Genomic DNA, 12,629 nt, shown 5'->3' on the forward strand with positions numbered 1-12,629 from the left:
AACGTTGAACTTATACCAAAAAATTTAGGAGTGGATTATTATTGGAAAATTAATATAATTCACCACATTAATATATTAAGGAGAAGTATATTATCTCAATATATGAAGAATAAAATGGTACTTGATAAAATTCACAGCAATGAATGATAGAAACTCTTAGCAAAATAAGAATAGAAGGGAACTCTCTCATTACGATAAAAAGTATTTCGGGAAAAAATAAAAACCATAGAACGAAAGAATCTTAATGATAAATTTTTTTTTTTTTTTTTAGGGACAAAGGTGGGGTTTGTTTTTATTATAAAAGAAAAAAAACACCAAAAACTCCTAAGGAATCTTAACAAAGGAAGGGAATATTTCACACTCAGAGAATAGGCACCAGGACACAAAATTACAAGTGATTTTACTCCAGATCTGTCCTCATCTCCTCCAACAGCAGAGATGGGAGGGAGACAGCTGAAGCAAACAGGCAATTCTGTAAAACAAAGACTTAGAAACCCTACAAATATGATTAAAATCTAAACTTCTGTTTTGCTTTAAAAAAAATTTTTTTTTAATATATCAGAAGGCCTGCTTTAGTGACATGCTAGTCCCACCAGAAAATAACCCCAAAACCCCCTTGTCAGTAACATGCTCAAGTTGACCAGCCAACTCGTGTTTCCAAACCCCTGTGTGTACAAGTACGTGTGTGTCTTTTAAACCAAAGCCCCAGGGCTCAGATGACTGCTACTGCTATCAATTCAGGAAAAGGCAAGATTGCCGTTTCCTTACTTTTAGTCCACATTGTATTGGACAGTCCTAGACAGAACAGTATGAAAAGTAAAAGAAAAAGTATAAGAAATCAAAAGGCATAAAACTGTCATAAAATAATTACTGCCCACCAAGAAAACCTAAATCAACCTGTGTACAAATTGTGAAAAATAAGATAATTTACCTAGGTGTTAACTATAAGATCAACATACCAAAAACAACAAACAAACAAAAACCTGAATCTCAATACAACAGGAAAAAGAAATAGGTGTAAGAGAAATACATTTTTACTGAAATACCATTTTCAATAGCCACAAGAGATATGCTGAATCCACATAGAGAAGACTGTCTAACTTTTTTGAAATACATCCAAGAAAACATAACAAAATAGAGACAGATGCAATGATCATGAAGTGAACATAAATCCAGTCAAAATTCCAACAGGTCTTCCTTCAGTTGAAACTTCAGTTGATTCTGAAATTTATTTGGAAGACCAAGAATAGCTAGGACAGTCTGGAAGAACAAGGCAAGAGAACTTGCCTTATGAAATGTAAAGAATTTAAAATCATAGTAAGCTAAAATATTTAATTAATTATTGTTACAGGGATAGATGAATAGAATAACGAAACAGACCAGAAAACCCTGAAAGAGGCCCATAAGTGTATGGCAACATCATTTATGACAGAGCTAAATATGGGCTTTTCAATATATGATGTTGAGATCCTTCATCTGCATCTGTTTTGACCCCAACCTCAGACCACACACAAAAATGAATACCTATGAATTAGAGACTTAGAAAAAGCAAAACATAAAAGTTTTAAAAACAATATTGAAGAACTTTATGGTTTCAGTGTAGGGAAGGATTTCTCAGACAAGACACAGAAAGCACAAACCCTAGAGGAAAAGATAATAAATTTGTTGACATTATAATATAAAACTTTTTCACCCAAAAATGCTAAGCATAGAGTGAAAAGATAAACTACAGCCTCAAAACAAAGTTGAGTCTATCAATACATAGAACTGCTAAACAATTATTTTTCAGAATATATAAAGCATGACTACAATTCATACATAGAAAATCAAAAAAACAAAAAAATTAAAAGAGACAAAGGACATTTCACTGAAGAAGAATCCCAAATGGCTTACCAACAAATGAAAAGAGCCTTAACTCCATTACTAATCTGGGAAATGCAAATTTAAAAGACAGTATAGCATCCCATTTCACACTCACTTCATAACAAACAATATCAAATGCTAGCAAGAAAGTAGAAAAAACAGAACTCTATACATTACTAGTGGGAAAGTAATAAAGCTGTAGATAAGCATACCCTAGGAGCTAGCAATTCCACTCTTCACCTATGTGTCCTAAAGAAAATTTACAAGTGAACACCAGGATCCACATACAAGAATGTGCAGAGATGACTTTGTAGAAACAAAAACTTGGAATCAATCCAAATGTCCAACAAAAGGATGGACAAAAAAACCATGATGTGTGATAAGCCCAGGGGAAGAGAATAAATTACAGCTGCGCTACAGCATGGATGCATCTCAGGAACAAAACGTTGAGGCCAAAAATAAGTAAATCACTGAAGAATACATAAGTGGAATTATTCTGTGCATAACGCTCAAAAACACATGGCAGTAAACAATTTATCATTTAAGGAGGCAAATGTAATATAATATTTTAAAGAAAAGCAAGAAAACAGTAAACAAAATTCATAGTAGCAGTTACTCTTGAGAGAAGGAAATGGTTAGGATTAGGAAGAGCTCAGGGAATTACAAAGGTAAGAATTTTTTTTTTTAAAAAAGGATGGTGACTATACAAGATTCATGTCAATGTCATCCTTGATACCATAGTTATATTTAAAGAAATCTTTTGCATCAATTCCAAAAATGTAATGATTTGGAATAAAGGTTTTTTTCATCAGAAGCCCTGGCAGTAATCGGCCAGGTTAGAATAGCAGCTGCCTCCTGTCCAGAGCACCTCCATCACTTGCCATATACGATTGTGCAGAGACTCTTTGTTTTCCTTACAGCTTTCTTATGGGTCACTCACTGGCATCACCTTTCCAGTCTCTGTGGGCATCTGATGTGACGACGTTGTTTTAGAGCAGTGGTTCTCAAAGTGTGGTCCCCAAACTAGCAGCTTCAGCATCACCTGTGACTTGTCACAAGCGCAGGCATTCAGGCACCACCCTAAACCTACTGTATCAAACTCAGGGGTGGAGCCCGGCAACGTAAGTTTTAACAAGCCCTCCAGGGGACTCTGCTTCTCCTGTTTGAGAACCACTGTTCTGGAGGGCATGGTCCAGCCTTGGACCTCCTTTCCTAGACTTTCTTCCATTCTCAGATTCTTCAGTCCTCCCAGACGGGAGTCGCATGTGCTCCTAATGGGAGCAGTATTCACTTCCAAGAGCCAACAGGACCCTCAATTGTCACCAGCGCCCCCCGAATCAGGAGGAAGCCTCCCTCCATTTTCCTTGCTCAAACCATCTAAGCAGTGGTGTTGTGGTTGTTAATCTATGGTCAGAAATTGACTGACATCACTGCAAGAGTGCTTTGTCTACTCTTTGCAGGCCCCACAGGGCTCTTGTAGGAGCTTTTTTTTTTTCCAGTGGAAAGATTTAGCATGTGAACAAACTATTAAGTCTGCCTGAAGAACAAAGGGCGTTAAGATGAGGTATGAAACACAAAGCCAATTCTTTTTTTTTTTTTCATTTTTTTTTAACATCTTTATTGGCGTATAATTGCTTTACAATGGTGTGTTAGTTTCTGCTTTATAACAAAGTGAATCAGCTACACATACGTTCCCATATCTCTTCCCTCTTGCATCTCCCCCCCTCCCACCCTCCCTATCCCACCCCTCTAGGTGGTCACAAAGCACAATAAAGATGTTTAAAAAAAGAAGAAGAAGAAAAAAAAGAATTGGTAGGAAATACTAAAAACTATTTAAATTTAAGCAAGTATTTTCAACTAGTCTCAATAATCATCTGTAGGCCATGTTTTTGAGAGGAAACTGAAATGTTTTCAGAGACTTCCTCATTTCTATGAACACTAGATAAAAGCTACAGGTAAAGATCCTTGTATGATTTCATCTTATAATATTTTTCCACTTCCTATTAAAAATGAAATGAAAGGCCAACTCCTGGACCAATTATTTTTAGTAGCATATGCCTTTCTCTGTTATCAAATACATAAGAAAAGTTTGAACGCAAATAAAATTAATGGACTATTTCTGAAAAAAAAAAAAGAAACACAAAGCCAGTTACTGCTTTGTCTCTGCTGCCAGGAAATTGTCATTTCTACCTTAGCCTTTCCTGCTAGGAGATAGTTTCAGAGTAGCCCCTTTCCTTGTCATCCTGGTACTTCCAAGGCTGTGAGAGGGGAAAAGGCAGCAGTTATTTCTGAGTCCACTTCTCTGGCCTGGGAGCCCTCCTGCTGATTTCAAAGCCCATGGGAGGCGGCAAGAATAAAGTGAATTCATATGACTGAAATGCCAACACTCCATCTGATAAAGTTCTCCAAGCTCCAAACATTTTTTTTCTATTTTGAGTTTTTCCCTCTCAACCATCTTTTTGTATGAATCATCCACTTTGAAGGCTACATACCAAGTATGAACACATTCACCGTACCCTGAATTTGATGTCACTGATGTCAACCTTTTCAGTAAGTTGTGAGGACTATTGTAGGGAAGGAAGTATGTCTCACTGAGCCATACGTAGTACTACCACCTTACCCTTATTGATGGAGGCTAGTTTTGGAAATACAAGTGCATATTCCATGAAGATAGATTTGACATTGAATTACAAAGCATGGCATGAAGATATGGGAGACAGGAAAGAAGGCCAGTTTTTCTGGAAGTGATATGGAATACTGGACCACATGCCTGGGTTTGAATCTTAGTTTTGCCCTTTTACTAGGTGTGCAACCCTGAGCAAGTCATTTACCTTAGCGTCCTTGCTTGTACAATCAGGACTGAAGGAGTGCCAGAGGCATAGGATTTTTGTGGGGATTAAATGAGATAACACATATAAAGCACGTTCCACAGTGTCCATCACCTAGTGAGTATTCAATAGAGCATAGCTGACGTTTATGGCAAGAAATAAGACTAACAAAATAGGTCAGCTCAAGCTCTAAATGGGCAAATAAGTCCAAGAGTTCCTATCTTTTCTAAGAAATGTGTGAAGGTTTTGATAAGACAAGTGACATATTCAAAACTGACTTCAGGTGTGTGTGAAGTACACACAACTGACTTCACTTTATGTGTCAAGTACACTGGAAAAAAGTAAAAGGAAGAATTAGAGACAAAACTTGGGAGGTTTCAACAGTCCAGGTTAGAGATGAACTAATAGATTGAGTAGGGAGAAGACGTGAGTTAAAAACTGCGTTAACTGATGCAGTGAGGGAGGGAGGGAGGGAAGAAGGGGAACAGAGAAGATGGCGTGAGGGCTCTCCCCTGGGGAAGGGGGAGGATGGCAGTGCCCTGGAGAAGAGGGTGAACAAATGTGGAAGAGAGCTGGCAGTATTGTCAGAAGGGAAGCTTATGCCATGAGGGGAAAGGTCTCAATAGTAGTGAAAACAGAAGGTGTTACACAGCACTAGGATAAGGGGTGTGAGTCAGCCAGACCTTATAGGAGAGAAGCAAAGAAAATGGCGGGAAACCATCTTCAGACTTTAGACGTGAGCTATAGGAAGAGCTTGATGCGTTGGATTAAGGTCCTAGACAAGGCTTTGCGGCACAGACATCATTCCCTGCCACTCTAGCAACAAGACCCCCTTCCTTGAGCTGACGTTAGAGTGAGAAAAACCACAGGCAAAGGAAGTCAACCACAGGTCGAGGTAGAACCACACCCGGCTCAGCACCGACTTGGTGAAGGTCTTGTGAGGACGAGAGGGTAGGATAGGGGATTTTTGCCGCACACAAAGGGGTGAGGTCAGAATGGAAAGAAGGAGTGAAAGAGAAGCTCAAGCCCATCCTTTGCTTAGGACTAGACACCTGCTGTCTCTCTTTAAGACTCTGGATGAGCCACTGTAGGGGGAGCACAGAAATCAGTGGAGAAGCCTGCGCTCTGAAGCACACCTCAGGGACCCAGACCTGGGAAGTGGGGAAGAGCCCTGTCTTGGCACCTGTGGAATGTAGCTTGGGATCGCTCAGGGTGGCGCCCCACAGATCGCCTTGCTCCGCCCGCCGCTTACTGATGCCCATGAGGGTGTGTATGTCCTACCCGTGGGGGCTGGTAGAAGCAGAACATGGAGTCAGCAGTTGGCAGAGAGGATGATGTTCCTTTTAAACATGTTCAAAGTGTCTGAAAGTTAGGAGTGGAGAAATAAAATGCAGAGAAGTGGTCTGATTTCGAGTGGCTTGGTGGCCACTCCTGAGGTCCATGCTTCCTAAGTTGGGATACTTTCTTTGTAACAGAGAAGGGGATCTTCATTCAGTTCAATTTGGTGATAATATTAAAATCTGGACTATTTAGAGGATGGCTGAGTTTTAGTTCATATTTTTTGCATAAAATGAGTTAGGCAAAAATCTTTCTATGAAGCATTATCCTCTTTTGCCCTAATAATTAGCATAGAATGTGGCTGATTCTCCTTCTCTCAACTTACTTAATTTACATACAATAAAATTCACTCTTGGGGGGTATAATTATGTAAGTTTGCATAAACACATGGAGGCGCATAACGACCAATGCAATCAAGATACAGAACAGTTCTATCACCAAAAAACATCTATTCTGGGCTTCCCTGGTGGCGCAGTGGTTGGGAGTCTGCCTGCTAATGCAGGGGACACGGGTTCGAGCCCTGGTCTGGGAAGATCCCACATGCCACGGAGCAAATAGGCCCGTGAGCCACAACTACTGAGCCTGCGCATCTGGAGCCTGTGCTCCGCAACAAGAGAGGCCGCGATAGTGAGAGGCCCGCACACCGCGATGAAGAGTGGCCCCCGCTTGCCACAACTAGAGAAAGCCCTCGCACAGAAACGAAGACCCAACACAGCCAAAAATAAATAAATAAATAATTAAAAAAAAAAAAAAAAAGCATCTATTCTTCATGCTGTCCCTCTGTAGTCAAATCACTTCTCTCTAACTGCTGGCAACAACTTATCTGTTCTGAGTTTTCTTTTGACAGTTGCCTATTTGAGTAAGGCCTGAGATTTCTTTACGATTTGCTGGTATCATAACAACAGTAACAGCAGTAATAGTAAAAATTAACACATATTAATTATACATTTCCAATGCGCCAGGCACCATTTGAAGCACTTTAGAGATGAGGAAACTGAGGCTTTGAGAAATTTTGGAAAAGAGAGGAGGGAAGAAGGACTTGCCCAAGGTCATACAGTGGCAGCCCCATGGTTTGAGTCAGCCATGTCCAACTCCTAGGTCTATTTTCTTAACCTCTATCCAATTCTGCTTCCAGGAAGACAAAGAAAGTAGGGCAACGTGGAAAGAATACCTACTAATTTCAGGAAGCTCAGTTTAGACCTGAGATTGCCTTACTCTAGAAATAAACAGAACTTATGTAAGAATTTGGTTAATCATGCTAACGAAGCCATAATTGACTGGGTGCAAGATAGAATGAAGCCAGGATCTTAGAACACCTTCCTGTACAATCTTCGCGATACGCAGTGAAGATAAAGCCCAGATACGTTATGTCCACCCTCATAAAGTTGATCAGGCATGCAAAGCTAGAGTTTCCTGATCAGATGCTGAAATGTTGTCTCAATGCTCAGAGTACCAACTTCCTCCTACCTTTACTAAAAACAGTGAAATGGGATCTTTAATCTCAATCTTGTGCATATTTCAGGTTGGAGTCCCCCACCCGGTCTCTGGTGATGGAGGCCCCAAAAGGAGTAGAAATAAACGCGGAAGCTGGCAACATGGAAGCCACCTGCAGAACAGAGCTGAGACTGGAGTCCAAAGATGGGGAGGTAAGCATGAGAGGAACAGAAGCCCAGAGAGACACAGCTCCAAGGAGCCAGTGTGGCCTAAGACGCATCACTCCCTTTGCCTCTTCAGTTTATCCTACAGTGTAATGACCCTACAGTGTGCCAGCAAAAAGAGCCAATCGGAAGGTTTTACCTCTGGAACAGATATGTTGAACGGCACGATTATAAGCCAAACCCACAACACATAAAAGCTATAACTCATTATCTGTAAAAGTGCTGAGGTAATAATACGTATCGCAAGAACAGAATTATAAGGACGTCTGTAAAAAATGAATGCTATTTCCTAACTCTCTCATCACCTTAAAGTAAGATTTAGTTGGCTGGTATAACTAAGCTGTATGTCACACACGTCTATTTAAAGAGAAACTTAGTTTACTGGTAGACATTTTTAAGTGTACATTGTATGTTTCTACTTTCATTGAAAATGGAAAAGTCAGATCTAAGAGCTATCCCAGATCAGAACAAGCCAAAACTTAACTAGGCAGCAAGAGGCTAAGAGATGAGAGACTGCAAACATTCATTCTCTTAACCCAACACAGTCCCGCCTTGGTGAACAGAATAGCTGCTCGTGTTTTCGCAAGCAAGGTAAGCCAAATCCCCAGAGAAAATATGATTCGAATGCAAACTTTTGAAAGTGGCTTTATCATGTTCAGAAGTGATTTTTTCTACTTAAGATTTTATTTAAAAGAGAAAAAATGTGTTTTTAAAGCAAAACTGTATTCCACCTTCCATATCTACGTACAGGTTATCAGTCTCCACCTGCCTCTGTGTACCAAGCCTGCCTTTCGATTGGTTTGGCATGTGCTATATTTGTTTTAAAAGAGCTAGTCAGATAGAGCTTTCAGTTATCAAAACTGTCTCTGTAGACAGCTGCAGACTCCAAACCACACAGAAGTAGTGACTACATCACAGATACAGTTTACAGTTATCAGAATGTGGACCCAGGAGGAATCAGTTATAATCCTGACCATCATTTAAGACTGGAAGTGCTGCATATTCTTGAAGGCCCACCATGCACATAGATGTTATTTAGGGTCTGAGAAGTCCCATCCTAAAGAAAATTGTTACCCTCTCATTTCCAAATTTACTTCACTCTAGGAATCCATTCACATTCTACATGATACACTTTTACGAAATGCTAATATATACGTGACATTGCCAGTGCAACGCTGTCTGGCTAGAATACAAGCTTCTGGGAGGGTAGAGACTTTATCTGTCTTGTTCATCCCTGAATTCCCAGTGCCAACAATTCTAAACACATAGTAGGTGCTCATTTGATTTCAACTGAACATTCATCCCCTGTTTCGGGATATCAAGAGGGTAAATGACAGGCTCTAACTCTTCCTTCCTGTTTCCTCTCTTTAGATTAAGTTAGATGCTGCGAAAATCAAACTACCTAGACTGCCTCATGGATCCTACACGCCCACAGGAACAAGGCAGAAGGTCTTCGAGATCTGTGTCTGCGCCAATGGGAGATTATTCCTGTCCCAGGCAGGAACCGGTTCCACTTGTCAGATAAACACGAGTGTCTGCCTGTGAAAGACGATGCATGATGGACATTGTCGGCAGCACCCAGGCCTTTTTCGGCTTTAGACCCTGGCTGCCAGCTATTTTTACTAGAACACAGAAAGCCTATCAAAGACCTTTTGTGTGTGTGTGTGTGTGCGTGTGTGTGAGTGAGTTTGCGTGTGTGGGTGATATAAATATATATAAATATATATAAATAAATATATATATCCTCTGTATAAAATGAGGTTTCAGTACAAAAGGAACCATGGGTGACCCTGTGATATCCACTGTCATTGCCATCGCAACCCCACCACATACATGATAAAATCAAAACACTAATTCGGACCCAACATTCCCCAGACCCTGCAGAATCACACAGTGTATTGACACTTACTGAATATCCGCCTACATGTGTGAGTAACAGCCTGTCTGTTCCTTTAGTGTCATTACAAGGCAGTGATGGCGGGAATTTGCAAGTCTCACCCAAGGGCTGAGACCCTTGTAGTAAAAGCAGACACTTTATTAGCTTTCGTGCAGCTGGCCAACTTCTCCCCCTTCAAGTTAGGGATGGGGCAGTGCCGTAGAAGTCAGACAGAGGAACTCAACATGGCTGTGCTACTTTTGCATCCAAACGTATTGGGCTTTTGTGGTTGGATGAATTAGGAGGATGGATTTTAGCAAAGTTTGAATGGCTCACCCAACTCCTGTGAGCTTATTACTTTCTTCAAACTCACGTATTATCCCACAGTCAAAACAGGAGCTGTAAATCAGCACAAAATAGGAAAATAGTTGCTCCTCAGTCGGCTAGAAGCTCCTCGATGGCCTGACAGACTAAGAATAAATGGGCAATAGGTCTCTGTTTAAAGTGAAAAAATGGCTCAAAATCTGTTACATCCTCACTCCTGTTGACTTTATCCAACAGACTCCTACCGAAAATGATCAGGTCAATCCAAATCTTTACGAGTGGAACCCCCACCCGCAAGAGAAGCTATTTGGAGATGGAAATCAAAGAGTGGCGTAGGAAACCAAATTATTTTTAAATATGTTTCTGGGGACTGGTAGGTAATTTAGAGGCATGCGTTTTATTTTTAAAGGTATGCACAAACTCTCTGCCTTCAATCTTCTTATATATTTTTTCAGTATTGGGATATTCATTTTCCTAAGTTGACCATTGTTTTCTCTAAGAACAGTGACCCAAGAATCACAGATCTAAAGTACCACATGCCCCCAGAAATGCTCGCTGAAAATTAATATAGACTGAGTCAAGTGTCTTTATTAGAATCACTGTGTCGCCGGGGGCCCAGCGGTACCCACTCCCCCATATGCGGAAGCAGCTCCCTAATTCCCGCCATCAGCTACCTCCCATCACCCCACTTTCATCATCGTGCTCCAGGGTCACCCTGGCCAGCTCTTGTGCTGGGACAGGGGATTACACCATCTCTGTTCAAAGAGGGGGATACGTGCCTATGCCTTACGACAATGCACTCAGCAAGGAGAAGCACATCCTATATTTATCTTGTGTTACCTGTAGTTTATTTTGAGTGATTGGAGGGGAAGGGTTTCACAATGACTGCGCATCTTAAAAGCTGGTAGGCAAACCAAGTGGCTGACAGATGTGGACTCCGAGGAGCCTGGAAGGGAGACGTAACTGCTTTCGACCATCCTGGATGCCACTTGGCAAGCAGTAGCCCCACAGTCCTAAACGAAGTCCTATTTGTAGGCCTGAATGGCATTTGTTTGTTGTTTTTTTTTCCTCAACAGGGTTCTGCTTTTTCTTACTTCACAAGCAGAGGGGAGATGTGCCATAGGAAATGAATAAGAGGTTTGGTATTTTTGAGATGACACTCAAGCATCGGGCTGAGTTTTGCACATGTGGAAGGTAAAAGCAAACTGTGTGTTGCTTAGTCACTTAGAAGTGGGGGGAGGAGGGATGGTTCTAGCCTGACCAGTGGCCCTGCTGGCTCCCGGACCCCAGGCTCCCCCCCCGTCACTCCTGCTTAATATCCGTACAGAAGAATTGGGTTGCTCAAGGGTGAGACCGTAAGATTGCTTAGTGTGCAGCACTAGGGTCTAAAAAGGAAAACCATAAAGAGATATCCAATTGCTCTGGCTCAGTATTATTTATATCCTGTAGGATCACACCGCCAGAATCTGCATGTACCACACCCAGGGTTTTTCCAAGCCAGGAAAGGCCCTCCTTGGCGACTGGGAGCATCTACCCCATACCTTTCAGATCAACAGTAGTACCTATAAGGTCCTTTGTGGCTAAATACCTGAAGACAAAGGTTTTTGTTTGTTCTGTTTGTTTTTTAAGCAGACAGACCATCTTTGCATTTTGTCATCTCAAGTACATATTCTAAGGATGACGAAGAAATGGAAGGTTCCCTGAACCTCTTTCATCTAACTTTGTTCTAATCGTTAAATGAAAGTCTGAGATCAGCACCTTGGAAAGTTTATGCCAATAAACAAGACTGGTGTGATGCCACTTGCAAAAATTAATCCTAAATGCACTCAGATCACAAATAGAATAAAAAGAATAATAGCAACCAAGAATAGAAATCAAGCACCTATGGGGACAGACATGATATAAAATTCTGATTTTCATTTGTGCTAAGTGACTATGGTATACCAGGTAATGAGCAGGAAGTTTGGCCTGGATTAAATTATGTATTTCAGTTCAGACTTTAGAATTCAGTAATTGCATATGAAGTCCTTCAATGTACATTTTTTTCTCCCAACTTCCTCCAACTAGAATACCTGTCCATGGTCATGAGAAAAAGTTTTACTTGAATTCTGGAAAAAAAAAATCTCTTTTACATTAAAATCTGATACCTTTAATTTATAAAAATGAGATCCTTTCTAATCTCATATACAATATCTTCTAGAAAATCACATCTCTCAATATATTAAGCATGGGTGGCATAACAAAGAGTTTAAATGAATTTTCAATATTCTAGAAGTTCCAGTATGTTAATATTCTTCAGAAAAGTTTTATAAATTAAAAATTGATCTCCAAATATGTTTAGCACCTAGTTCTATCGGATATCTGCTCAATAAGTTGTTAAAGTTTAGTCTTAAGAGGTTTTCAAAAGCCCTTTTGGTGACATCAGTCTAGGTGGAAACTTGATACAAAGCTGTATCTTTCTGTTACCCAAGAGACAGAGCCTATAAACTTGAATTGGCTTTTAACTTCCTTTAGGTCAGTTTTCCCTTGGATGATTTCCATTGTATATCCAGCACCATAGACCAAAGATTGCTTGAGGCTTGACTCTAGCACAGGGGTCAACAAACTCTGGTCCCGAAACCAAATGGGACTCATCACCTGATTTTGTGAATAAAGTTTTATTATAACACAGCCACATCCGTCCACTTACTTGTTATGTATGGCTGATTGCATACTGGACCAGCAAGGTTGAATATCTGTGCC

At 40.5% G+C, this 12,629-nt stretch overlaps 1 protein-coding gene across 1 annotated transcript in view; it reads left to right on the forward strand.

Annotated features, from left to right (window-relative positions):
- The window catches only part of SGCD (sarcoglycan delta), a 420,920-nt gene extending 408,361 nt beyond the window's left edge, over positions 1 to 12,559 (forward strand). Inside the window, exons 7-8 of the mRNA XM_059917584.1 lie at positions 7,552 to 7,675; positions 9,059 to 12,559. Of these exons, the coding sequence (XP_059773567.1) occupies positions 7,552 to 7,675; positions 9,059 to 9,232 (298 nt within the window). The 3' untranslated portion in view covers positions 9,233 to 12,559. The remainder of the gene's footprint in view (positions 1 to 7,551; positions 7,676 to 9,058) is intronic.
- The last annotated feature ends 70 nt before the right edge of the window (positions 12,560 to 12,629 follow it).

Source organism: Balaenoptera ricei, chromosome 3 (assembly GCF_028023285.1).
Source record: "Balaenoptera ricei isolate mBalRic1 chromosome 3, mBalRic1.hap2, whole genome shotgun sequence".
Taxonomy (NCBI): Eukaryota; Metazoa; Chordata; class Mammalia; order Artiodactyla; family Balaenopteridae; genus Balaenoptera; species Balaenoptera ricei.